At 59.8% G+C, this 27,622-nt stretch overlaps 1 protein-coding gene across 2 annotated transcripts; it reads right to left on the bottom strand.

Annotated features, from left to right (window-relative positions):
* Positions 1-782: 782 nt before the first annotated feature.
* On the bottom strand, positions 783-25,184 carry Wnt4 (Wnt family member 4). Of its 2 annotated transcripts, none has more exons than XM_047565843.1 (5): positions 24,434-25,184; positions 12,647-12,882; positions 4,536-4,667; positions 4,309-4,451; positions 783-3,677 (listed from the first exon to the last, which is right to left on the bottom strand). In XM_047565843.1, the coding sequence occupies exons 1-5, from the start codon at positions 24,508-24,510 to the stop codon at positions 3,309-3,311; spliced, it is 957 nt and encodes a 318-aa protein (XP_047421799.1). In that variant the 5' UTR covers positions 24,511-25,184; the 3' UTR covers positions 783-3,308. The 2 variants fall into 2 exon arrangements, with proteins under 2 accessions (XP_047421799.1, XP_047421788.1); XM_047565832.1 differs by having other exon boundaries at positions 783-3,776; positions 24,434-25,175.
* Positions 25,185-27,622: the final 2,438 nt, after the last annotated feature.

Here is a 27,622-nt window from a genome sequence, read left to right as displayed (position 1 = left end):
GGACGAAATGTCCTTTTCTGTCCATGCCTACCCGAGACCCTCTCCTCCTAGTCCTTAACGAATCGTGTGTACCCCTGCTGTCCTGAGAACACTTCCTTCAGCCAGACTTGACTTCAGCAAGCATTCGGAAAGCCCAGCATGCAGCCTAGCTAGTCCCAGGCTGGTGTGGATTTGCTTCCGTGGATGTGAGGGACAAGCTGTGGACTCCTTTGGTAAGGATGAGGACCTCACCAGCTGGAAGTTGGGAGTGGGTCCCGAGGAGCCACCCTGGGTCTCTAAGCAGCAGGGAATCCCCTGGACTGAGGCCCAGAGTTAGAAGTTCTCAGGGCTGAGGAGATAGCTCAGCTGGTAGAGTGCCTGTCTCGCACGCACAAGGCCCTGGGTTCGATCCCCAGCACCGCAAAAAAAAAAAAAAAAAAGAAGTTCTCCATCCCAATCCTGACGTTTACCTCTAGCCTCGGACCTCGGATTCCTTTGTCCCTCAACAGGGACTAAGTTCTTTTCTGTCCTCCCCTGTGTCCTGTGTCAGCACCCTCTTCACACGTCTACATCATGAAAGGCCAAGGTCTGACTAGCTGGTCATGGCTTGGTGAAGTGCACATAGAGCCACTGTGTGTTAATGGGATGTAGGAGGCTCCCCAAACTAGTTCTTAAGAAGAAATTAGGCAAATGGGGTCTCATATCTAGAATTTGCTATTATGTATTGCTTTGCCCCTGGCCTTTGCCAAGTTTTTCTTCTCCCAGTTGTGTTAAAAGAAAGAGTCACTGCCACAATTGCCAGATAAAGAAATAATCATTTTATCGTGCATTAGACTATGTCATGGGGATGTCACGGTGGTAAGGAGCTTCGTATAAAAATTGAAGGAAGGGGTGGGCAGCAGAGTGGGGAAGCAGCATCCAGAGCTGGGCTTTGTCCAGCCCTAGGCCTCAGAGGACATTGCTTTTGCCTGGTATAAGGATGGTGGAGAGTGGTTCGGGCGGGATGTGAGCCTTTTCACCACTTTCCAAGCCCCCGTGTGGGTGGGATGTGAGCCTTTTCACCACTTTCCAAGCCCCCGTGTGGCTGTCAGGCCTGTGTCAGTCCTCTTTTATTTGGGACAGTTTGGAGCTGGGCGTGTCCAAGGAAGCTTTTTCTGTGGTTGTGAATTTCTTTGGCCTCGGCGGCAGTGAAGGTGGCAGTGTCAGTAGGGCTTTCAGAGGTTCCTAGAATGTGATCCGACGGACCCCAGGCGCAGCCTTCGTAACCCCAGGAGGATCAGCTTCCAGGCGCTCCCTGGCAGGTGGAAAGGTGAATGACGCCTGCGATTGGGTACACACCTTCTCGCTGCTTCTTGGGGCATTGCCTTTCCAGTCAGCAAGCAACCTGGACCTCCTCTGTTCCCTGGGTGGAGGAGAGCAGCTCAGCTCCCTGGAGCAGGGTGGTCCCCGCTGCTTCCTTTTGCCTGCATCTGGCTCTGACAGTGAGGCATAGTATTTTCCCTGGTGCTGAGTGGGCAGCTGAACCAAGTCTGCTAGTGTGGCAGTGGGCCCAGCTGGGCAGCTATGGGGACCCTTAGTTGGCTTGGCTTTCATCCACATCAGAGCCAGGCTGCCCCAAGACTGTCTCTGTATTTGAATGTGACTCCAGCATCTCACTTGGTTTTGGCCTCCTACTTGGATGGGCATTGAGCAGAGAGCTTGGTTGGAAGCCAAGGGTGTTGTCCCTCTTTGTAGGGGGAGCCAACATCAGGAGGCACAAACCAAGAAGAGAGTTTCTGTAGGCTTGAGTCCAGATTCTGAATCTTGAACTTTGCTTTCAGACACTGAACCCCAAAATCAAGAGCTTGAGCTTGGGGTCTTGGAGCCCCAAATGGGGATCCTAGAACTCAAGACCTCAAACAGTGTTTGGGTCGATGGTGAGGTCTTCTGGTGGTTGGGAGCCCAACTGAGAAGTGGTTGGGTCTGTGCGTGTCCCGTTGACAGAAGTCTAGACTGCTGGTACTCTCTTGGGAATCTTGAGTACCCATGCACCTGGGCCTTAGAGACCTGGAGGTCGGGGGGGGGGGTGGGGTTTGGGGTCTGCACTGCTGAGACCTCACTGGTGAGCCTTCCATCTGCTCACTCACCTCTCTGCTCACAGCCTGCCTTCTCTCTGCAGCCATGTGGGCTCCAGCCCAGGCTGTGGTCTCTGGTTCCTGTTGCTTCTGTCCCTTTTTTTGTAACCAGAACCCCTCTCAAGGCTCAGGCCCAAGGAGACCTTCTGTGTCTGTGCCTTTGGGTGCAAGGGCCCTGGAGGAGCCTGGCTGGAGAACTCTTGTGGCTCTGCCTCTGCTCAGCTTGCTGTGGACCCTCGGCTGTGAAGTGGGCATGTGCCTCTCTCTGCCCCCAGGACTGGTGTAATCATCAAGGGAGATGCCCCAGTATGGGGCTTAGGACAGTTATTACTCAATAAATTTAGCTAAGTGAGTGAGATAATGGGGAGGACTCTCTGCACAACCCTGTCCTGTCTCTGTGTGTGAGATTTCCATGGTCATTTTCACAAGAGGACAGCACCCTGAGAGGTGACTCACACGGGGCCTGACTGACTGACCCAGGACGGCAGCCCAGCCTGTCCTGGAGGGCCTGGGAGCAAGATTACCCCTGCAAAGGGTTATGCTGGGCAGGCTGGGCTCCGGGTGGGGCCGGAGCCTTCTCTTGCCCTCACCTCATCTGCACGTCCCACTTGGAAGGTCCCATAGAGGCGGGCCAGCCAGTTCCCCATGTAAGAGCTGAAATGAACCCTTTGCCCTTGACCTGGTACTGCCCATTCTCTTTCCAGGGAGTTTCAGAGTCAAGGCTACCAGGGCCCAGTTGCCAGAGGCCTTGTGTATGTGTCGGGTGAAGAGTTGCCAGCTCTTTTTCCAGGTGATGTGACTTCCATCAAGATGGCACCTGTTGTCCCTGCCATGGGGCCGGGCCACCTGTTTCCTTAGATGGTGGGGTTAGTAGCCATGTGGCTGTAACACTCCTTGTTACCCATCTTAAGTCTGCAAGTAGAAAAATGTGGACACAGGTAACAACTGAGTGGTCAGCAGCGGCCTTATGTGGACAGCCAGAGCCACGAGCTAGGTCCCTTTGGTCAGTGGCAACCACAAAGCCTCGGGCTTTGCGGGAGGCTGCGGTCGGTGCTCGTAGGGTCGCCTGCCTGGTTTCAGCAATAAATAATATGAGGACCCAAAAACCAAACCAGAACAAAAAGTACAACCAGTATCTCTTGGGGTGGGTGGTGGGAGACTTTAAATCACTGGCCTTCCTGGGCCACTCGGTCGCTGAGCACAGGCTGGGTGCCGTCACCGGCACGTGTGCAGCTCGACCAGCCGCTGGCACTGCCGGCACCTGACGAAGCAGCACCAGTGGAACTTGCAGCTGCAGCGCTCGGCCAGCTCCACCTGTGCCGTGTGGAAGCCGCGGCCGCAGCACAGCAACTCGCAGCCGTCGATGGCCTTGGACGTCTTGTTGCACGTCCGGCCCCTCGTGCCCAGCACGCCACTGCGCATGTCCTGCTCGCAGAAGTCTGGGCTGGGCTCCAGGTACACCAGGTCCTCATCTGTGTGCGGTTTGAACTGGGCGTTGCGAGGCACCAGTGCCCGGGAGGAGCCCACACGGCGGGGCTCCACCTCGGTGGCCCCATCGAACTTCTCCTTCAGCGCATGGCCCACCTGGCGGAAGGGTGGCACAGCTCGCCAGCACGTCTTCACTTCGCAGGAGCCCGACACCCCGTGGCACTTGCACTCCACCCGCATGTGTGTCAGGATGGCCTGTGGGGGCGGGGGGGTGGGAAAGGCCGTCAGGAGATGGCAGTGGGACTGGGCAGGCCTGGGGGGCGACAGGTGTGTGGAGGTGGGACACCGCAGGATCGGGCCTCGGGGCCGACTCTCCGGACTCGGGCTCATTGTCCTGCTTCCTCTGTATTAAGGACCTGCTCTCGGCCGTGCTGAGCTGGTAAGCAGATTGGGGACAGGTGAACAGGTGCTGTTTCCACATGTGGGCACTCAGAGACACTAAAGGGCGGTGGCCAGTGGGGGACTGGAAGGGCACTTTGGGAGCAGGTGTGGAGAAGGCAGATGGGGCCAGAATTGAGCATAAGCGTGAGTGTGCCCGTGTCTAGGGATAGCCCGTGCACGCTGCTGCGGGCACCTGCCCCGCCTGGCCCACTCCACGTCCACGGGCCCGCTGAGGAGCCCATGCTGGAGAGCCCGCGCCTTTCCTGGGTAGCCATGTGTGGTGAGTACTCGGGGCCCTGCCTGTGCCGTCCCCACCCTGGTGCCGGGGCGGGCGGTGCCACATTACCTTCCTGCCGGCCTCGTTGTTGTGGAGGTTCATGAGGGCCCGGCTGGACGAGGCCCCCTTGCTTCGCTCGCGCACGTCCACAAATGACTGGGAGAAGGCCACGCCATAGGCGATGTTGTCCGAGCATCCCGACCACTGGAAGCCTGGGGTGCGGGGGGCGTGGAGTGTCCCGGTGAGCGCGGGCCAGGCTCGCAGGCCCCTGCCTCCCCCTTGCCTCCCGTGCTTACCCTGAGGGCTGACCCCGTGCACCGTCCGGTCACAGCCGCACTTTTCCAGCTCCCCACTGCTGCAGGCCCGTGTCACTGCGAAGGCCACACCTGCTGAAGAGATGGCGTACACGAAGGCCGCCTCTCGAGTCCCTGGGGGAGGTAGAGGGAGGACAGAGCTAGGCCCAGGGCTCCTTCCCAGCACCCTCCTTGGGAAAGAGGGAGGAGCACGTGGGCCTGCTGGGAGCTGTGGGCCCAGGAGGGAGCGAGGCAGGCAGAGCGCGGCATGCCAGGGCTGAGTGGCACCAACGGTGGGGCTCCTCGCTGCACCCGGGTACCGCCATGACCACCCTGGGGGCCAGCCCATCCTCTCAGCAGCACAGGGGACATCTCACAGAGAGGGTAGGTCAGGTGGTCACAGTGCACACTGAGCCAGCAGAGGCCGGCTGCAGGGCCATGCCTCAGCTCCGTGCCTCACTGTCCTCACTGCCTTTTCAGGAGTCGAGCCATTTGTCATTTAACGGAACCAGACAGGCTGGGTGAGGTGAGCTGACCTGGTGCTGCCACCATGAAGCCCTAGGTGGCACTGCAGCCCCAGCCTACCTATCTGCCTTGACCTGTTCCCCAGTAGACCCTGCCCGACTCTGAAGGGGCCCTCCCTCCTGGGGACCCTGCTCTGACCCTTCCCAGGCTGGGCCTGTTGCTCAAGATGCCTTGCCTTCTCATGCCTTTAAGCCAGAACGACGTCAGCTTCTAATGTGTCATACCTCTTACTGATGAGCAGGGGGCCCAAATTACATCCCCAAATTATAATATCAGAGGGGAAGGACTTGGTCCCGGTCACATAGCCAGGAGGCAGCAGAACCAGGACTCCAGCACAGGTCCGGGCCTCTCTGCTGTCCTGGTTCTTTCCTTCTGCCCACGACTGCTCAGTGGTTCTATTTTGGTGCCGGCCCTCCTCCCCTGCCTGAATGGATGTTTTTATCCTCCTAGGAACTGTGCCTGGGGGTGTAGCTGTTGCAGAGTCTCTTTCTGGGGGTGAGCAGAGTGCGCGCGGCCGGCTGGGTGTGTGACCAGACACAGGCCCGGCTCCTCTCTTGGGTCCTGTGAAGGCCTCTGTGTGCCGTGACTGTCCTTCTGTCTCTTGCTGGAGGGTCCGTGTCCGCAAGAGTGGTGGGGGTAGGCTTTGGCCCCGTGGTTGGCAATTACCTCTGCGACACCCAGGCCTGTGCTCCCAGCTGCCCCAGGGAGCAGTCACCGTGGTCAGACAGAAACAATCCCTGCCTCTGTACCCGCGTCTATGGACAGAGGCAGCAGAAGCTCAGCGCTGGGGTGGGAGGCAGCTCGGCCCCCAACCACTCAGGACGCCCTGTTCTTGGTGTGGCCCCTGAACTGGGGATACTGCCCCACCCTCTCCACTGCCCACTCTCTGCCCTGCCTTGGCCATTTTCGGCCAGTACTGGGGGGCTGGCTGGAGCAATGGAGCCTCGATGGCTGGAGGTGGAACCTTCTCCAAGTTAATCGAGGTTAATAGCAGGATCGTGTTGGTTGGTTTTATGCTGTGGCCGCCCAAAGAGAGCCGATTTCAGTTTCTGGTATTTCTGGTATTTCCAGGCCTAAACCAGCACAAATCTTTGCCCCAAAGACTAAGGGGGAAGGGAAGTCAGAGTGGGAGATAGGGCTGATGGAACTGGTAAGTGGCCTCAGCTCTTGACCTTGCTTGGTCCTTTCTCCTCTTTTCTTGGCTCTCAGGAAGTCCCCGGCCCAGCCCCAGCCCTGGGCTGACCGCTGCCCCTGAGAGCTAATGGCCCTTGGGTGCAGGTTCTTCTGTGAGGTTGGCCAGGGAGACCACTGCCTCATTCCCTAAATCAGCATCCATCTGCTGGGACTCCAGCGCCCCTTTGCCTTGGCCATGGGGGAAGAAGGACATCATAATATCCTCAGCTGGGGAGTGGCCCCAAAGGAAGAGACTCCGGAAGGAAGATAAAAAGAAAAGCTAAAGATTAAAGCGAGCTTACGATGTGCTGAAAAGTGTCTTAGCACTGTAGGTGTGTATTAATTTGCATACTCTTCACAACCCTATGAATAGATACTTTTAACCCTCATTTTAGCTGGGTATGGGGGGGGGGCATGCCTGTAATTCCAGCAGTTTGGGAGCCTGAGGCAGGAGGATCACAAGTTTGAGGCCAGCTGCAGCTACTTAGTGAGATCCTATCTCAAAATAAAAAGGGCCAGGGATGGGGCTCGGTGGTAGAGCACCTCTGGGCTCTATCTCCAGCAGCACAGTGTGCGCGCGTGTGCAGACAGACAGACACACACACACACAATTCATTTTATAGATGAGCGAACAGGTGCTGAGTGGTGAAGCATCCAGCCAGGAAGCGGTGGGGCTAGAATCTGAGCTCAGAAAGCTTGGCTCCGAGCTTCAGTGTCTAGGAATGCACAGTCTCCTCCCAACTCCCAGTGTGAAGGCAAGAAAGGTGTACCCCAGGTCTCATGCCGCAGGATCATTGGGGGTTTTCTAGGGGATGACGCGCAGTCAGCCTCTGCTCAGCACCGGAGGCCCCAGAGGCCTAGACGTGCGATGCTACTGTGCCCCCAAAGGCAAAGCCAGTGACTTTCAGCCTTCTCTCTCTCTCTCTCTCTCTCTCTCTCTCTCTCTCTCGGTTTTTGGTCCTGGGGATTGAACCCAGGGGCACTTAACCACTGAGCCAAATCCCCAGCCCTGCTTTAATATTTTATTTTGAGATAGGATCTTGCTAAGTTGCTTAGGGCCTTATTAAATTGCTGAGGCTGGCCTCAAACTTGCAATCCTCCTACCTCAGCCTCCCAAACGGCTAGGATTACAGGTGTGCACCACCATGCCTAGCTTCTTCCAGCATTCTCTAATTGGCCCTGGATTCCAGCCCTTCAACTCCATCACTATGGCTCCATGGGGTTCCTCACCCTGCCTGGGTACCCAGGTTGAAATCTTGCCTACTAGTGGAGGACATAGCAGGGCCTGCTTTCCCCAGAGGCCACTCAGACATGGAAAAAGCAGCCTGGTACTCCATGTTATACTGCTATGCTGGAGTATAGCAGCAGGGGGTTCCCCAGCAGGGTGGTGGATGCTGCGCCTGGGTCAGGGGTTTGCCTGTCCAGCTGCAGGAGGGGCGGATCCTCGCTTCATCCTTGCTGGGCTAGAGAAAGGTGGAACTCTCAGGTGCCAAGGATACTCAGAGGCTTTCTTTTTCATAAGCCACGTGCCCCTTCCCACACTCAGCTCCTTCCTGCTATTTTTCTTCCCAGAGTCCTTTGGTTCTGGCCTCAGTACATCTTTCCCAAGACCTGGGGATTCAGAGTGATTCTGCAGACCCGGTAGTTAAGTTTTCTACCGTGGCCTTCCCCGATGCTCTCTGGGGCTCACGACTTCCTCAGCGATGAGCCTCCGCAGGAGTCCCTGGAAGCTCGGTGGCTTGCCTGGGGCTCAGCAGAGGGCTGAGTGGGACCTAGAACCTGTTTGACTCAAGACCTGGGCTCTGCAGAGCACATCGCATGCAGTGTCTCTCCAGATGTTGGAAGGAAAGATATTCCAGCGGGCAGGAGTATTGGGAGAACTGAGGCTGAGTCAGGCTGGCAAGAAAGCCACGGGCCCAGCGGTGCCCTGGGCACCGGGGGTGGGGTTTGTGGTTGAGGCCAGAGAATGTCCATACTGCCAGCATTTCCTGTCAGCCCAGGGAGCTGGAGGGAAGTGAGGCTACTGGCCCTGGTCTCCAGGAAGTCTTTCTGAGTTTAGGAAGCATGGTGAGAACCAGGCGCAGTGACACATGCCTATAATCCCAGCAGCTCGGGAGGCTGAGACTGGAGGATTTCGAGTCCAGAGCCAGCCTCAGCAGTGGTGAGGTGCTAAGCAACTCGGTGAGACCCTGTCTCTAAATAAAATACAAAATGGGGCTGGGGATGTGGCTCAGTGGTCAAGTGCCCCTGGGTTCAATCCCCAGTACCCCCCCAAAAAAAAGAATCATGATGAGAATGGATTGCTCTTCTGGGGTCATGGCCTACAAGAAGTATCTCCTGTGCATTATGTCACAAATCTTGGTGACAACCCTGTGAAAAATCACATGACCAGGGAAAGTGTAGAGCGTTCGGGGCCAGACAAAGCCATGTTAGACTCATTTGCAGTGTGACCTCCACAACTCAAGTGTGGGGACAAGAGTGCCAGGCCCTTGCCGGTCCCCCATGTGCCCTCCCATTGTCATGGTCTTCCTGGGACTCCAGACCCTCTCCCTGACCTGCGTGCCCTACCCATATCAGAGTCAGGCCACAGAGTTTTATTTTCCGTCATCTTGTGTGTTTGTCCTCTGTAGCCTTCGGGGGTGTCCGGCCTGGAGGTGGCTGGAGCGCATCCTCCCCAGAGCTGGGTTTTTTGGGGACTGGGGGTTGAACCCAGCCACTGAGCTGCATCCCTAAACCGTATTTTTTTTTTTCTTTACAATTTTTAAACAGGGTCTCACTAAGTTGCTGAGGTCGGCCTTGAACTGTCATCTCCTGCCTCAGCCTCCTGAGTTGCTGGGATCCAGGTGTGGGCCACCATGCCCGACCTTCCCAGAGCTCTTGTAATGTATCTGATAGCATCAGAAAGTGGCCAGAAAGGTCACCCAGAAGGAAAGAATGTCCCCTTCACTGGGTCCACCTGACGTGACACTGAGGACAAAGGCAAGAGCACCTGGGGCTGAGGAGCATTTAGTCCAGTTCAGGGTAGAGGGGACAGTCAGTAAGGGGCCTCCCCCACGCGCCCCCACCCCCAGCCCTTCCAGTCCCTCAGAACTGTCCCGCTGTGCACAGTGCTAGGCAAGGCACAGGGATTGGGCCATGGCCAGATACAGTGTTGGCCCTTCAGGTTGGCTCAGGTGAGAACTGCCACCTTCCACGTTCCCGGCTGCCCCAGACACCATCTTTACCAAATTCCTGGTAGATTTTTCATGCTAGAACACGTAGCTTGACCCTAAACCACGCCCTGGCCTCGTCACTTACTCCTCCTCTCTCCTGCCTCTACAGCCTCTACAGCCCTCCGTGGCAGGAGCGGGGAAGTATGGAATTGGGGCAGTGAGACTGGGCAGTGTTGGCCCAGCCCTGGCCCTGTGGGCATCCGGCACTGTCTATGAATCCCTTCCCAGGAGGCCTGAGGTTGATTCTGGGCTTGTCCCCATGTCCTAGAAAGGAGAACACCAAGTCGGGAGAGGGCATGGACCTCACCCAAGACCTCACGGTCAAGAGCAGGTCTAGGTGAATTACACCCTCTGCTCCCTGAGCCTCCTTCCTCACCTGTGACACAGGAACAATGTCACAAGCCCAGAGCTGTCGAGAGGACAATCTGAGGCAAGACGGCACAGGACAGATAGGCCTGTAACAGATGGGGCTCCTTCGCTACCCAGAGTGGGATCTACTGGCTTTGTCCTTCCCCATCTGAGGCCGTGACCCCAGCCAAGCTGCTCATGCGTGTGGGCACCTGCCAAGTCCCCCGTCCTTGGAGCTGGGGGTGGAGAGGCCTGCCCAGGCTGGCAGTTGCTGCTAAAGGCAGCAGCCTCTGGGGTGGGGGCCACACCAAGTACTTCCCGGGGTTTTTCTCACTGAACCTCGGTGTCGGGCCTAGGAGGAGAGCATTGCTAGGCGAGGCCACCGAGGCTCCGAGGAGTGGAGTCCTGCCTAGGATCGGCCTGCCTGCTCACCCTCCATCTGCCTCATCAGCAACCCCTGGGCTTCCTGGGAGCCAGTGCCGTCTCTCAGGCCCGGGGTGGACGAGTTCCTTTTCTTCTTGTTTGTGGAGAGCATTTAAGAATGTTCTAAGAAGAATTCTACTAGGGAAGGAAACCAAAAGTAGGAGGAGGAGGAGCTGGGTGGGTAGGAAGGCTCACGAGTGTCCCCTGATCACGGCTGGCCTCGCCTGCTCTGATCAAGACAAGCTCGATTGAGCCACTTGGGCTTCGGTCTGGAGCAGCTGCCACCAGGCCTGGTAGATTCTCCCATTACCCAGAACTCATTGACCAATGCTGGGTCCCCTCCTTGGCTTCTGTCCCCAGGCGAGGAAGGCACTTCTGGTGGGGTCCTATGACACACACTAGCTTCAGGCCAGCATTGACCCATGCCTCCCCTTTTTATGCACCTTCAGGTCCTTGTCCCCAACCTGCTGTCATCAGGTTATATCCACAGACAGGCCAGGCTGGGCCACTTGGGGGGAAATGGGCAATGAAACCCACCGTCGCGTGGGACGAGCTGAAGCCTTGTGATGGAGGAGTGTGGTCGGTGGGAGGCGTCGCCCTTCAGGCTGGAGTGTGATGCACACTGTGTAAAACAGCGCTTTAGACAAAGGCGCGTGCGTCTCTCTACAGATGGAGACTAGTACGGCAAATGGTCAAAGTACAGCACTTGGTGAATCCAGTAATGGGTCCAGAGGAAGACCCTTGCTATTTTTTGCACCTTTTCTGTAAGTTTGAAATTATATCAAGACAAAAAAATTTCAAAATAAGGGGAGGATCCCCATCCCCACTGAGAACAAAGAGCCTCAGAGCCCAGAGGGAAGGACTGGAGGGCTTGGAGAGGGAGCTGCTGAGCCTAGGGAGAGGGGCTTGGTGTTGGGGTACAGGACATGGCCTGTGAAGGCGAGGGCTCTGGCAGTCCTCGGGTACGAAACCCTGCTGACCTCTCCAAGCAGTCCATCCAGAACACACCCTCGAGTACCCACGCGCGAGAGGCACTCCCCGCTCAGGGTCTGCTGTACCAGGCTTGTCAGCCGGGCAGCCTGGGCCCTGGGCAGCACCTCGCCTGGGAGAGTCTCTGCTGCCGGCTGTTGAGGGCAGCACGTTCAGCAGTGCCAAGCGTGATCACGCCTTTCTGGCCTCTGCCAGCTCCCGGGAGAACGGCTTCCAAATTTCTATCACAGTTTGTTTCCAACAACATCCACATAGTTTGCCATGAGCCCAGCAGCCCTGGCCATCCAGGCCCATAAGTGCCAAGACAAAGGTTGGCCCAGGCAACCTCTTCCTGCTGCCTGAGCAAGTCAGAGGGCCCTGTCTACTGTTGGTGGCTTATAAGTGTCAGTGTTGGGCTCAGGAAGTAGAAAAAGAGGCAGTTGGGTTAGAGTGTTTCTCGGTGCCTCTCAAGGAACCTTCCAGTTCCCTAGAACTCTCTTGGGCTCTAGCCCACCTCCCTTGGGTTGAACACCTTGTGTTTCTGGACTCAGCTGAGAACTGTGTCTTTTTTTTTTTTTTTTTTTTTGCGGTACTGGGGATCGAACTCAGGGCCTTGTGCTTCCAAGGCAAGCACTCTACCAGCTGAGCTATCTCCCCAGCCCAGAGAACTGTGTCTTTGAGAAATCCTTCCCTGAGCACCCCAGCCCTGGTCAGGGGAGATGTCAACTTCCTATCCTGTCCATCATGGTGACTTCTATCACGGGGAAGGGCACAGACCCTGCACTGGGTCTGGTCCTGGCGCTGTGCCCCTGGCAGGTTGCTGAGCCTGTGTGTGGGTTTCAGTGTCTTCATGTGCAGGATGGAGGCTTCTGCAAAGGGCTGCCGAGCCAGTACTGCAGCTCTACGCAGCCTCTGGCCCAGGGTTGGTGCTGTGGCCTGTGCCCCGCCAGGGTGAGCCCGAGAAGACAGGAATTGGCAGTGTTCATCCCTGCACCTGAGAAGGCCATGCTGGGGGTTCCAGGGTTTGCCAGGTGTACAGATCCATGAAGCAAGCTCCACACCCGAAGCTGAGCCAGGAGCTGAGGGCCGAGAGCCCAGGGCTCAAGCCTGATTCTTGTCTCACCCTCTGAAGAGCCTTGGGTAGGTCAGTCCTGTCCCCTGCCTGAACCTCTGTTGCTTCCTCCTTAAGACAAGGAGAAGGCTCCCGCTTACAGTCCCTTGCGGCCAGCACTGATGTTGCCGTGCACTGAATTCTGCCCCAGCGCATGCTGCATTGTCCTCCGCTGACGGGCCTCCCCTGGTTGCCGCAGCCCGGGTCACCCCCTGCCCAGGGCCCCTCCCAAGGGCCTCCTGCCGCTTTAGCTCCAGAAATGATTTTGGCTAGTCCAGCCACTCCTAAGTGTCATTTCCCAACCGGGGTGCACACGCCGGTCCCTGGTGCCACTGCACACGCCCCCACCTCACCTTGTGTCACCACCTTGCCGAAGACGGGCAGAGAGTCGAGTGTGGAGCAGTTCCAGCGCCGGTTCCGGAACTGGTACTGGCACTCCTCGATGGCCAGCTGAGCGCCCCGGCGCACCGAGTCCATCACCTCCAGGTTCCGCTTGCACATCTGCACCTGCCTCTGGATCAGGCCCTTGAGTTTCTCGCATGTCTCCTCCTCGGAGATGCTCCCCACGGAAGACAGCTTGGCCAGGTACCTGGAAGAAGGCAGAAAGTCATGCAGGACCCGCCCTGGCACCCCGCAGGTCTCCTGCGGCTGACCTGTCCCCGTGACTCCTGGTCTCAGGCTGGGGATCTGTGTGTGGGGTCTGCACGGGACCTGAGGTGATGGGGCGGGAACTCGTTTGTTTGCTGAGAAGAGGAGTGAAGGAATGCGGCCCAATCAGAAGGTACATAGAGAGTCCTATTAAAGTATGGAAATTTTCATGCCGATAATTAGAATAGCTGACTTTTTTTTTTTTTTTTTTTTTTGCGCGGTGCTGGGGATTGAACCCAGGGCCTTGTGCTTGTGAAGCAAGCACTCTACCACCTGAGCTATCTCCCCAGCCCTAATAGCTGACATTTATGGAACCTTGTCATGACTGGGCTGAGTACTTTAAATTCTTGCTTAATCCTCTCAGCAAGCCAGTGAACACCCATTTTAAAGATAGGGAAACTGAGGCACATATATATGTACAAAGCGACACAGTGAGGGGCAGGGCAGGCCTTGAACCTGGTTTTGTCTGACTCCGTGGCCTTTAGTAGTGACAATTCCTTTATGTGATCAGGGGCTAGAATTGACACTGCGGATGGAAGCTGCTGGGAGCCGGGTTTGCTCAACCTAGGGATCAGGCCAGGGTGCAGCCGGGCTGCCTCTGGCTCTGGTGGTGTGCGGGCAGCAGCCAGGTCCTAGGGTCAGGCATGTGGGTTGGACAGGAGGGCTCTCGACTCTGGCCATGCGTCGGAAGCATTTCTGGGCTTGGGGAACGCTCAGGTGCCTGAGCCCCGCTTCAGGCAGGGCTTGGCGTGCATCTCAGCTTTGGACTTGTCCCCAGGCACGGCTGGGAAGCCACTGGCCTGGAAAGCAGCTTTGGGTAAGCGCTGGTGGTGTGTCTTCGGTCTGGGACACCACGGTCCTCCTCCCTGCAGCACCAGCCCCCGGGCAGTTTCCTTCGCCCCCTGGTGTGGGGTGGAGTCTGGCTTTCCTGTCTGTCGTGGAGTGACAGTTCCTACCCCAGAGGCCCAGGGTCCCTATGCTCCTATGACACAGAACATGGCATAACTGGCAATGCCCCAGGCTGTCGCCGGCACAAGGTAGGAAAGGTCATTGTAACGTCTCTTTCCTTAGGCACAGTAGGAGGGGGTGGTCTTGGGCGAGGCAGTCCAGCTTCCTCTCCCGCCTGCACTCCTCGTCTCCCAGGGCCCCTCTCCTGTCCCTTTCCTGTCTGCCAGGTCCTCCTCAGGGGATGTGCAGAGACTGACAGTGTCCTGACCAGGCCCAGGCAGGAGCCTGAGCCTCTTGGAGGGGGGACGGTAGGAAGATGGCTGAGAAGCAGGGAGGCGCCAGCTCCAGATGCGCCAGCTGGCTTCTCCGTGCTGCCTGGGTGCTCCCCTCGGCCATTGCCCAAGGAAGGGGAGCCTCCCACAGGGCCAGGCCCACCTGTGGCACTTGACCTGCAGGGGGCGCCAAAAGCCCAGCACCTACTGGCGGTGGGCCAGGTCACGCTTCAGGGAGGCCACAGGTGTCCTTCAGTGAGGGGACAGAGTTGTGCCTCCCATTGGATCTTTTCCTGCTACCACCGAGGCTTGACTCTTGGATAAACGGTGAGGGTCCCTATGCCCCTATGACACAGAACTGGCCCGTCCCCAGCTGGGCCTTTCTTCCTTCCAGTCCAGGAGGCCAGGTCTGGCTGTGCCAGGCCCTGGCCCCTGGAGAGGAAAGGCATTCAAGGGCAGGGGGTCCCTGGGCAGGAGAAGGAGGCTTTGGAGGCCTGACTGAGCCCCCAGCCTGCCGTGACCTGGGGCAAGTCACCTCCCCACTCAGGCCCAAAGGGCTATTCCCACTGTCCGATCAGTGGTCTTGTTCTAACGGGCAGAGGTGGGGTGTCCAGGCCTCGAAGGTCCGCTGGTCCCGTGCCGGGCTGATGGATGGAGCCCCTGCCACACATGGGGAGAGATGGACCGGGGGCAGCGCACTCCTCCAGGCTGGGCATGCGGTGGGCGACCGGCGGAGGTGACAGCAGCAGGGATGTAGGGGAGCTGCTGGCCTGCCATGGCTGTGAGCCACGGGATTGTGTCCAGGAAGAAGCCCCGGGGGTGGGCGTCCACGCCCACCGCCCAGCCCCGGCCTCTCCTGGCAGGACACTGCCCCTTCACGCGTGTGAGGCCAGCCTCGCCCAGCCCTCCCTCCTGATCCTGGAGCTCGTCTAGGTGGCAGAGGTGGGCATGAGGCACCAGAGCTGAAGGTGGGCTGGAGAGGAGCCACGGGGTGGCCTCGCCTGCTGCCCTGTCTGTCTCTCCCGGTGTCCGCCTGGCCTTGGGGTGGCCTCGCCTGCTGCCCTGCCTGTCTCTCCCGGTGTCCGCCTGGCCTCGTTTTACAGAAGAGCAAGCCGAGCCCCTGGAAGGGAGGTGGTCCTTCCAAGGACCCACCGCTGGGGAGCGGCAGCCCTGACTCAACTCCCACCTCTCCCCGGCTGTGGGCCTGGATGGCGGGGGCTGCCACCCGGCCCGCCTCACGCCTGGCTGACCAGCGGCTCCCTCTGCTCACCTACTGGCAAAGAGCTCAGGGCAGGGGAGAGCAGGGAGCAGGAGTGGGCCCAGCTGCTCCCCAGGGCTTCCAGAGTCCCTCCTGCTCCCCCAGAGACACGTGCCGCTTGCTGTCCCTGGCCAGCCATTTCTCAGGCAGGGGGACCGCACGGGGCCTGATGGGTTTCGGCTACCACCCACCCACCCGCCCGCGCGTGGAGCCGGCCATCCCGACCTCAGCCTGGTTGCAGTGCCCCATGCAGGCTTCTTCCTGCTGCTCCTGAGTCCAGGCTGAGCCATCTGCCACCTGCTGCCCTGGCCACCCAGGACTCCAGCCACTGCCCTGCCATCGATCAGGTTACCCCGCCAGCCCAGGCCGCCCCTGCCGGCTCGCCGCCAGCCAGCTCGTGCCCTGGTCTTCTCAAATGGGGGCTCCAGGTCCTCGAGGCCCCTCCCAGGAGGCCCTCCCCGCAAGGCCGTGCGCAGCCTGCAGGCTGGAGGGCCCTGGCCCTGCCAGGGAGATCAGATCCTCTCGGCCACCTGCTGTTTTCATTAGACACTAAAATTAGCTGGGCTTGTCCCAAGCTTTTCCAGGTTTGCTTGCTTTTTAAACAAAATATACACATTCCTCGAGGAGAATCTGCACCTCCGACTCCTCCCCAGCTCCCAGTCTGCACACGAGAGGAGAGCGGAAGGGAAAGAACCAGAGCACTGGGGAGGCCAAGCAGGGCCCTGTCACAGGTCCCGGCCCTGTGGGTGTCCAGGTGGGGGCTGGGACGCCAGCCCAGGCCTCTCTGCCCCTCCCTTTGGCCTCCCTGCCGCCCGGGCCACATTTAGAGCCTCCTCAGGAGTGGTTGTGCCTGCGAGACCCGGAGGAAGGAGGCCAGGCAGGCAGGAGGGGGCCGGAAGGAAATGGAGCGTACCCAGCAGAGAGCTTCCTTGGGGACAGGGCTGGGTGGAGGCAAGATGACCACAGACCCCACCCAGGTGGACATTCTTAAGGAGCCCCCAGGGGTACCTGGTTCCCCCAGATCCTCACCACGCCCCCAGTGCTTCTGTGGCCACAGTAGAGGAGCTGGCTGTCCTCTCCTCCATGGCGCCCAGCTGGAGAGACCCTGTCCTTTATGGCAGGCACTGTAGGAAGGGCTGAGGGAGCCACTGAGTCGCAACTCTGTCACTTGAGGCGAATTGGTGGACCTCTTGGAGCCTCAGTGTGCTCTATGAAACAGCGAGACCGGTACCCAGGGCAGGTGCTGCTTCCCACTGTGGCACCCCTGGGTCACCACCACTATCCAGGTGGCCTCGCAGACACGGTGTGCTGCATCTCAGCCCAGGTGTGGGGCTCTCCTAGACCTGGTCCCAGCCTTTCCTCGGCTGAGCTCGCCCAGTGGGTGAGACACTGCCGTTGGGAACGTGGTTACTTCAGACAGGATCCCAGCTGGGGTGTTCTGTGGCTGTTTGTCTGGCTTTAACGTGCTGGGGACGGAGCCCGGAGCCCTCCTCGCGCCAGGCAGGGCTCTCCCACGACTCCGCACCCCCGCCCCTCACTGCAGATTTTTGGCAGAATCTCTGGAGTTTGCAGGATTAGAGGATGGGTTTCCTGGTGATTGTGACCCGTGTGGCCGGCCCCAGGACAGGGACTGCAGGGAAGGTGGGCAGGGGATGGAGAGCAGAGCTGGGACCCTGGGGTGCAAGGGCTGGGACAGTGGCATCCAGGACAAGCCAGGGTGCCAAGGGGACATGGGAATCATTTTGGGAATAAGGGGTGACTGGAATCAGGGACCTTCCCTTCCCGTCACCTGTGCCCTCAATCAGCAGCCACATGCCTCGGCATGTCCTTATTAGAACAGTGCAGAGTGGGCCAGGAAGTCTGCTCCCTCCACTTCCCAGATGAGGAAACCGAGGCCCGAGGTGTGTCTTTAAGGTCATGAGCCGGTCAGGGTGGTCAGGATTTCAGAACAGGTCATTCTGGCTCCTGAGCCTGGGGGCTGGATGCTCAGGCACCAAAGATGGCCTGTGCTACTGAGGTCGCCAGACACTGAACTGGGCAAGGTGGTCTGATTCTTCTGTGGAGAGACCTTTCTAGAGCCCCGTGTCTTTTCTGAACACGTGAGGGTGTTGGCGTGCTTTCAAGAGAGGCGGGTGGTGGTGGGGGACACATCTCAGTGGTCATGCTTCTGTCTAGACCGTGTTTTTTGGCCTGGGGTCACTAGCCACTGGGGTCATGGAAGGAGGTGCCGCTGGGGCCTGGAGCCCCTGGAGGGCAGCCAGTGGGGCGGGGCTGGCGTTGGAGACTCATGGTAGCGTGTGGGCGCTGGGCTGCCTCTGCTCCTCCTCCTTCCCTGCCCTGCGTGACTCCAGGGTTTTCGGTGCCCGGCCGAGTTCCCTGGGCCCCGGGTGCATCCCTCAGTCGGGGGAACCACGGCCCGCTGGAGCACAAGCCGCCGGATCCTGGCTGCCTCGCCCTCGGCAGCCTGCACTGCCGTCCCTCCTGCCTTCCCTGTTGCCTGACCCACAGCGGCCTGACCCCCAAGCCCCTGTCTTTCGCTCCTGAAGCTCCAGATCCCCCGCTTCCTAGTGGGAACCCCCTCCCATTTCCCATCTCACCGTATTCGTTCCCAGGAGAGCTGGTGACTGACTCAGGGCCAAGAAGCAGTCGCTCAGTCCTGGGTCTGCAGGGCCCTGGTGCTGTGCCAGCTGGCAAGGACTTTCCTTCTCTGCCCAGGTGGGGACGCTGTGGGGGTCAAGGTTAGGGCATTTCCTGACCTCACCTCGCCCTCCACTCTGGCAACAGAAAGCTCCTTTGCAGAGACCTACCCAACTCCCGCCCCTAGAGAGCCTTTTGTGCCCTGTGGCCACTGGACCATTGAAGTGTCCTCCCCCAGGTGGGGAGTGAAGGGACATTGGAAACCCCAGCTGAGCCGTTTGCAGCCAGGGTTGCTTCCTGGAGTGAGGCTCCCAGTTTCCAGCAACCCTTGGCCTTGGCAGGTACCTTCTAAAGGCCCAAACTTGGGAGAACCTCTGGCTGAATGACCCCAGCCCCCCGCAGGCCGGCTGGGTGAGCCTTGGTGCTCCTCCCCTCCTGTGCAGCGAGGGCTCGGGGTTCGGGGCTGCAGGTCTGCATTGGTCAGGTGGAGGAAGAGACTGGAGGCCTGGGATGGACTTTCCCATGAATGCCGTGCGACCCTGGGCCTTGCACCATGCCTGAGGCCAGGAAGCACCTGGCGGGTCTGAAGGGGCAGGCAGAGCACCCACCCCCCACGCATGAAGCTGTGTCCCTGAGGACCCCCACACCCTGCCACCAACTCTGATGTCTGCTTCGTTCTTGAGGCCTTGAAGCAGAGCACCCCGACTCAGGAGGGAACACCACTGTCTCCAGCTTTGGGGGAAAATTCCTGGGACCTCATCCTGAGATTATGCGGCTGACGCCATGAGTGGAATGACAAATGGGCCTGAAGGGCCCGTCACAGTCCCAGCGGGAAAGAGGCCCCACCAGGCCTGTCAGCAATCCCTGCTGTGCTAACGGACCCCAGAAGGACACCTCCCAGAGGCGCATCCCTGCCTCCACCGCCTCCCTTCATCCCTCTCTGCAGACCAGGTCCCCTCCACCGCAGGGCTTGGCTTGGCTCTGACTTGGCGGGAACTTAAAACGCAGTTTGGTTTCAGTTTGCCAGGAGATGGGGAGGCGGAGAGGGGTTGCGTGGGGAAGGGGGAGCTGCTGGGTCAGGGTGGGGAGAGCCTTTCCCGGGTCTGGCTCATTCACAGAAGAGGCAGTTCAGGTCTCAGAGATAAAACCTGGCAACTCCTGTGGAAATCTGGAGAGCAACCGCGGGTCCCAGCTCCGCCTTCCAGCTGGGTTTACAGAGCAAACCAGCCGTGGCTCTGCAAGCTCCCTGGGTGCGGAGGGTGACTGACTGCAGGGGCCAATGGCAGGCGCTGTCACCCCCAGCTCCTGGCCTGCCTGTGCCCCGTTGGCTGGCCTGAGGCCTTCCTCCCAGGGGGAGGAACTGGAGGCGGAGGCCTGGGACCAGCACTGTCTTCCAAGCGCATCCACAGGGCCGAGCTGGGCGAGTTTCAACAGGTTTGGGGAGCGCTGTCTTGTCGGAGGTTTGCTGAGTTGCTCAACTGCTAATCCAGGGTTGAGGGGAGAGAGTGGAACCAGGCAGAAACTGGGCTCGCTGCTGCTGAGCACACCCCTCGGGCAGGGCCTGGTCCCGGGCCCCGCGGTAGAGGGGCGAGAAGAGGGGCAGGGCTGCAGATCTGCGGGTGCCAGCCGCCCTTCCTGACACCCACGGGACACGTGCTGGTATCACCTAGCCCTGGGGCAGTGGAGTGAAGCCTTCCTCCTACTCGAGGTCTTTGAAGATGGGCCCCACTTGACAAGAACGGCCTCTGCAAGGACTCCTTCCTTCCTGGTCCATCCACTGGGGGGGCGGGACGCCAGGCTCGGGTGTCAGGGCCACCCTGCCACTGCCCGGCCTTCCGTGGCAGCGACCTCAGTGCTGGACTCATATGATACGAGATGGTTCTGCAGGCGCGGGAAGAAAACCGGAGTCTTGGACGTGTGAGAGCAAGTCAAGTTCAAGTCCCGATCCTTGGGGAAGTCGCTGTCCTCTGGGGCTCTGGGCGGGGCTCCTCTCCTCTGGGCGGGGAGACAAAGGTGCTGTGGCTCCGGTTGGGTGGTGGGTATGACAGTGCTTTGGGAAGGAACCGTTCTTTCTCAGTGTGGGGGTGTGCTTTTGCCCTAGGGGACATTCGGCCATGTCTGCAGACATCTTTGGTTGTCACCTGGTGGGGTTGTCATCGGTGTGTGTTCTCCTGGCATCCAGCAGGAAGGGGCCTGGGATACTACTGAACACCTTGCAGTGCAAAGGACAAAGAATTATCTGGCCCAAAATATTAATGGTACCAAGGCCGGGAGAAGTCCTGATGCAAACTGTACAGCTCTGTGGGCGTGTCAGAGACTGATCCACCGCCCGGCAGCCACGGGAGGGGCTCCAAGGAGAGGGGCTTTTACTCTTCGGAAGGAAGGGAGAGCGTCTCCTAAGCTGGGGAACCGTGAAGCATTTCCTGGGGGAGACAGGCTGCGTCTTTGCTGGCGGGGCCGGCTCTCCCCGACACCTGGACTGGGGAGTCGCTCCTGCGGCCAAGAGTCGCACATCCCCACCAGGCAAGCAGGCCCACGGGAGCTCAGCCCCGAGAGACACACCTGTGGACTTGCACCCTGAGGTGTGCCAGGGCCCCTTCGCCTCTCCCAGGGGCACCCAGGGCTGTTTCCAGCGACAGCCCCTCTGGCCTGGCTGGATCTCCTTGGCTCTCTGAGGCTCCTGTGGGGACCCTTGTTGAGGAGGAGGAAGGTGGCGGTCGAGTCTCCTGCTTGTGTAAAGATCATGGACTTGGGACAAACAGTACTTGAGGACAACCTGAAGACCACTCCCCCCATCGTCCCGTAGACAGACGGGACTCGAGCTCACTGACAGCAGCCCCTGGGGCCACCATTTCTCTTGGTGCTCCTGGCACTGTGCCCAGCACGCCACATGCACAGACTCGCTCTTCCTCCCAACCACCCGTGTGCACCACTTGCACCAATGGGTACCATTTTACAGAGGAGGCACCTGAGGCTCCAAGACGTTAAGTAACCTGCCTGAGGTCACCAGGCTGGGCGGTCTCCAGGCTGTGTCCCAAGACTCGCTCAGCCACTCTGCTGGCCTGTCTTTGAGTGCACAGGGACGCCCTCCCCTGGCCTAATGGGTTCCCGGTAGGGCTCTGCCCAGCACACAATCGCCTTCCCCCAGAAACCCAAGGCGACGAAACCGTGGCTTATCGATTCCCTCGCTCTCACCAGTGCTTCCATTTGGGTTGAGAACGAGCTGCTGAGGACAGTGGCCCAGAGGGAAGAAGAGGCCACTCAGGGCCACCCTGCACTGGCAGGGAGATGGGACTGGAACCCGTCTTCAACTCCCAGTGCAGTCTCAGCGCCAGGGGGACCATTCAGAAACACTTCTGATCCTGGGTCCGAGGTAGGGCAGCCCCCTGGAGGACAGGTCCAGGCCTTCCACGAGAGGACCGTGCACATCCCCCGCTCGGAGCGAGAGCTGCCACAAGCTGTCAACTGCTTCAGGTGCCAGAGGCAAGCCAATCAACAGCTTCCAGCCTCTGGGCTTGCCCAGGCCTCCGGCTGCAGGGTCCTCCCAGCTCCAGACTCCGTCCTGCCCAACAGCTGCACACAGCGGGACACCTGGCCTCCCCACTGGGCCACCTGCCCCTGAGATGACAACAGACAGCACCGGCTCTGCAACTGGCCAGTTGACCAACCCTGGATGGAAGCCTGTCTAAGTGCTGGGCCGGGACGAGACACCCAGGTCCTGTCCCTTGGTGTGCGCTGCCAGCCATCCTTCCGAGGCCAGCCTCCAGTTTGGCTCACCCTTGAAAAGAGACAGTGCCACCACCTCGCCTGAATGGACAGCTGCCCGACTGGAGCTTTTTCTTCTAGAGGCAGCTTTGGGTCACACACCTCTGCCATTTGCTAGCTAGGTGGCTTTGCAAAACTGCCTTTGGGATCCCAGCTATTCGCATCTGTAAATCAGGATTTGAATGCCATCTGAACTACGGGGTGTTACTGACCCTGGCAATCGCTGTCAGGATTCCACAGCCTGCAGGCCACGTCCCCCTGTGATTGCTCCTATCAGCGCTCTTTGCCCCGACGGCTATGTGGCACGCGCACTGTCCCACCTTTTCGTGGCTTCGCATTTATGGGTCCTTCCATTTGGACCCCAAGCCATGGCCTGGCTGTGATACCTATTCCTCCCAGAGTTGGTCCAGTCCCTGGCCTGGGGACAGAGGTGATACACACAAGGCAGTGATGCTGGCTCGGGGGGGGGGGGGGGGCTCTGCCCTGAGTCTCTTCAGATCCTCCCGGTTCCACAGGGTCCTGGGAAGCCCCTGTTCCTCTCACCTTGTGCTGAGCAGAGAGACCCTTGGCTTGATGCCCTGGTGGAGCAGGAGCAAACTGGGTCCTCCAGAGCCCTGCTGCATGGCAACCTGAACCATCACAGTCACCCAGAACAGGTTTGCCAACTCCCTTGTCCCTCCAGGCTGCCCCTCCTCACCCACCCCCCACGGCCGCACAGGCTCCAGAAGGGAGCTGCTGGAATTCCCCGGGGGTTTGCGTGACCTAAAGCCAGGGCTGTGTCCCTGCCTGAGATCCTGGGTGTGGACGTGGCTGAAGGTGGGTGGTAATATCACCTGGGCCACACTGGCTCAGCTTGGGATAGTCTCATGGGCGGGGCTGGGAGTCTGAGTGCCCGGGTTCTCTTCTCAACTCTGAGTTTGGCAAGTAACTTCTGCTCCCTGGCCTCAGTTTCCTCATCTGTAAAGGGAGCCAAAAGGCCACGATGCTCCTTAAGGTCTGTCTCTCCACTGCTCACATCCCCCTATTCCCTGAAGGCATGGGTCACATGCTCAAATTGCCTTTTTCCTTTGCCTTTTTGCTACCCTCGGTGCCAGGTGGTGCAAACCCAGTTCTTGTTCTTCCTGATCCTCAGACCTGTTTTGGAGACCCCAGCTCTGAGCCCATGCATTTGAGAGCCAGCTCCAGGGCCCCCAAGTCCAAACCAGCTCCCCTCCTCAGCTCTGTGACCCAGGCTCCACTCAGGGGGGTGGTCTGCAGGGGGCAGAGGGACGAGGTGGTGGTGCCCTGGTTTCTGTACACTCTGCCACTGCTCCCGAAGTGTTAATCAAATTAAGTCTCCAAGAAAAACAAAAACCCCACAGCCACTTTGGGCTGCCTCGGAGTCGCTCACTCTCAGAACAGCTGGGAGAATTCCACATCACCTCAGTCCCCCAAAGCCCTGGGTGGCTCTGACCCCGACGAACACACTCCTTCCAGCCTGCGGGGCCCGGCTGGCCACAATGACCTCATAGCAACAGCCATTGGACACTCGGGGCAATTTCATGGGAGATATTTGTTCTTTGGTCTTGATGCAGAGAGAATTTTTTCCTCTCCCGCTGTCTCCATGGAAACCCCAGCTACACTGTTGGCTATCCCCCTTCCCACCTCTTGCTTTTCAGATCAATATTGGAGCTTGGCTCCCCACTGGCTGCCCACAGCGGATGGGGGAAGAGCGCTGGGCAGGAGAGCCGGGGCCAGGGTTAAGCCTGGGGCATGGGGAAGTGTCACTCGGGAGGGATGAAGGAGCCCAGCGTCCTGCTCTTGCTTCCTGCTGGCGCTCAGGGCAGCTCATCCTCTGAGCTCTCTTCCCCCAGCAAACATCCTGCCCCTTTCCCAGGGAACCTTCTGAGCAGACCCAGCCGAGGAGAGAGACAGGTCACCAGCGGCTACCTCCCACTTCTCCTTAGGCAAGACCCGGGGAGGTGGGGCTGTTGTCCTCTTTAAGGGCTGGAAGGAGTTTCTTCCTGCCCCAGGGAAAACCAAGGTCCAACCAGAGCCGGCAGCGGGCTCTCAGAGGCTCGGTGTCCCGGTCCCTGTCCTCCTCCTGAGCCTGGTTCCCTCCCTCCAAGCAGAAACAGGTCCCTGCACGCCTCCAGCCCAGCCCGCAGCGCGGCGCAGCTTCGCGCGGGGAGCTCGCTCCCAGACTTCTCGGGATTAACCTGCTATTATGTCCCGGAGCCCTTCCCTGTAATGGGCTTCCTCAGTGACCTGTCAGTCTCGCTGGGCTGCGCTCTGCGCCGGGTATCCCATCCGGGCCGCCGCCCGGGTGCTCGCACCCCTTGCGCCCTGGGGCGCCCAGGGCCGCCTATGGGTGCGGACACCGCCGCCATCCCTGCCGCCTTTGGGCAGGAAGCGGGACCCGGGAAGAAGGGGGCCCCAGGGTCTCCAGATGGAGGCCCGGCGGCGGCGGCGGCGGCCGCGGAGAGAGCGAGCGAGCCTCTGTCCGGCGGCCGAGACACCTGCCGGCGCCCCCGCGCCCGCTGCCCCGCGCCGCCTGGCACCGGCCGCTGCCCCCGGGGCCTGCCCCGCCCCGCCCCGTCCGGCCCGGCGCTGCCGGTCCCGGCCCGACTTACAGCCAGTTGCTCGCGGCGGCCGAGAAGACGGCGAAGACCAGGAGGCGCAGCGAACGCAGGCACGAGCGGGGACTCATGGTGCCGCCGCGGGCGCTCGGCCCCGGGCAGCGCTGCGGCCGCGGGAGGCCCCCCGTCCGGGCGGCAGGTGGGCGCTCCGCGGGTGGGCTGGGGCGCGGCGCCGGGCGCGGGCCGGGGCGCGCGCGGCGGGCTCTGCCTCCGTGCCTGCCGGCCGCCCTGCCCGCTGCTGCGCCCGCTGCCCGGCGCGGACCAGACTGTCAGCGCCGCCCCAGAGCCGGGATGCCGCGGCGGCGGCGGCGGCGGCGGAGGCGGGCGGGCGGCCGGGGGGGCGGGCCGGGGGCGGGCCGAGGATGGGGTTACCTGGGCGGGCCCAGCGGCCCGGGACACCCCCCGGGGGCGGGACGCGGCGGCGGCGGCCGCGGCCACCCTCGCCCGCGGGACTGGGCTCCTCCCGGGGCCTCCCCGGCTGGGCGCCCAGGAAGACTTGGGGCCCAAGCTCGCTGGGGCACGCCTGGCTGCGCGCCGCCTCGTCCGGTCGCGCTAGAGGCGCGGCGACCCAGCTGCCTGGTCCCCACCCGGGCCTTAGGGACGGGCGGGCACAGCTCCCCCAGCCCGCCGCTGCGGGCACTGCAGCGCCGCCCGCGCCGCGCCCCCCGCCCCCAGCCGGCGCTGAAGGAGCCTAGATCCCGGCCCGAGCGTGGCGGACCGACCGAGAGCCGAGGCCACTCGCGCGCACCCAGGGGCCTGCGCTCGGGACGCCCGGGACTGCAGAGCGGGCGCTGGGTGCTGCCGGGCCGCCCCCGCCAGGCCCCTCCCAGCCTCCCGGCCCGCGCGTCCTGCGGCCCAGCCCCTCCCTGGCGCTCACCTCCCTCCAGCCTTCCGGGAGCTGGACGGGGCCTCCCAGCTTCGGGCAGCTTGGGACAGTGGCCTGGGACTTCGGGAATCTGAAACCTCGCTTCTGGCTAGCCACAAGTTCTGGGCGCGCCCGAAGCAGCAAGGTCTTGCCGAAGCTCCTCACCTATCTGAGCCTCCGCGTCGGAGAAGTAGACGCACCAGCGCGGGGTGGGGAGGATGGAAGAGCTCAGCGAGGGTCTCCTCTCGGCACACTCACCCCGGCTTGCTTTGCGCTTGGGCTTTCCGCGTGCCTGTTTTATTTATCCTCCCACACCAGGCAGATTCAACCCGGGTTGGTTTGCGGACTCAGCCCCCAGCGCAGTGTGGGCGGCTGCCGTGTTTGTGGAGTGAATGAATGACACGCACTAGGCTGGTCCGGAGAGCTCGATGCCACCCCATAATAGCCCATAATAATTATCTGCTCGTGGCCAGGCCACACCCTCTCCAGGTCACCGGCCCATTCCAGTTCCTTCTCATCCCTGCCTTCCCCTGCACACCACAGCGCTCAGCGCTAGAGGAACCTCTTGTCCAAGTGGGGAAACTAAAGTCCAGAGAAGAGCAGAGGCTCACCCCACCTCACTAGGGGCTGGGGACAGAGGCAGGATCAGGTCCCCACTGTTTTCTAAGCAGTGAGGCCGCCACAGCCGTGCTGGGTGCTGGCTTCATTCCGTGGAGCAGCCGGGCTCAGCACAGAGGAGGGGCTCTGTAAACATTTGGCATTGAGACTGGGCAGAAGGTGGCAGGGATTTGTGGAGCCCAGCAAGAGCACAGATGAAGTTCACGTACCATGTGTCTAAATATTTGCAGGTTATAAATCAAGCTAACAAAATGTGAAATAAAATATGTTCTAGTCTTCTACCTTAACAAATAGACTTTCATGGAAGGCCTGCTTTGAATGTAGACTCCTCAGGCTCTTTGGACCCTTTGCTGGAGCATGGGTGTGCAGAGAGAGGGGGCCCTAGTCCCTGGCCTGTGTCCCCTACCCTTCCCACCTCTGCCTCTGTCCTGTCCTTCAAGAGAGTCTGTGAGTACGTGTGAACATCTCAGCCTGCATATGCAAGGTCTGTCGGCCCTGCTAGCCCTCCACCCACCTGAGAGCTGCCCTTGGCCACCCCTCAGCCTTAGGACTGGGCAGACGGGTGGTACAGTCTGTCCTCAGGGTCTGGACCTGGGAAATAGAAGTACTTGTCCTGTAAGTGGGCTGAGAATCACAGGTATCGGGAATCCCAGGGCCTGGATTCCCAGACTTGACCCAGTAGAGGGAATACTTTCTCTTAGCCCCACGGTCTCCTTTCCTTGTGATGAGAAGGTAGCTGGAGAAGGGCCGGAGGGCGGAACCCCCAGGGTAGGATCCACTTGCACTTGGGTCTGAGGGTGGTACCGAATTACTGAACACTTTTGTAGGCAACCCATGTACTTCCTGGAGACTCAGTATGTTATGGTGGGAAATAATAATAATTTAAACAGCTGCAAGCAAGTGCATTAGGGTGGTCATATAAATTTCTTCAACATCAGGATATTTTTAAGAAGGGGGTACCTAATTGGAGGTTTTCTGGGGGGGGGGGCGTCAGGCATACACCAGGACTATGCCATGCAACCTGGGGTGGGAGGTTTTGGTGATATATTAGGCCTGTGTGTCAGGTGCTGTTCCAGGAGCTTCACATGTCTTCCGACCTGCAAGACTTGCAGTAAATTTAGGAAGTAGGTAGGGTCATCCCCATGTTGGAGATGAAGAAGGAAGAGAAATTCATGGTTTGCCAACAGTGATGGCCTGGGATCAGGAGTTCAGCTTGAGCCCCCGTCCTGAAGCATGTGCCCCCGACCTTTGGGAAGCTGCACGACCTTTAGTGTCTCCGCATCAGTGGGACAATATTCACTGACTCAGCTCCTCCTCCTGGGATGCTTGGTGGCACTTGGGAAGCAGGGGTGTGTGAGTCCTGTGAGGGGGGCCAGGCTCAGCTGCAGAGGGAGGGCCCTGGGCCTGGGCAGAGAGACTCGCCCTGATCTATGATAAGGGACAGGAGGGGCCCTGGTCTGAGTCAGTGGAAAGTCTTCATGGGAAAGTCTCTTTGAGGAAATGTGCTCTTCTCACTTTCAAGGACAGTCCATGAAGATAAAAATACAAATTAATTAAAAAGCTCAATTGCCACTAGGTCTTGTATTAGTAGTGAGGTGTATTGGGGGCCTCCTATGTGCCAAATGCTTTGCCTCCATTAATTCTTTCTTTCTTTGTTTCTGCTGTAGTGCTGGGGATCAGAGCCAGGGCCTGTGCAAGTG

This window comes from Sciurus carolinensis, chromosome 1, assembly GCF_902686445.1.
Source record: "Sciurus carolinensis chromosome 1, mSciCar1.2, whole genome shotgun sequence".
Lineage (NCBI taxonomy): Eukaryota > Metazoa > Chordata > Mammalia > Rodentia > Sciuridae > Sciurus > Sciurus carolinensis.
The sequence above is the reverse complement of the archived record's forward strand: the minus strand, read 5'-3'. Positions and strand labels throughout refer to the sequence as shown.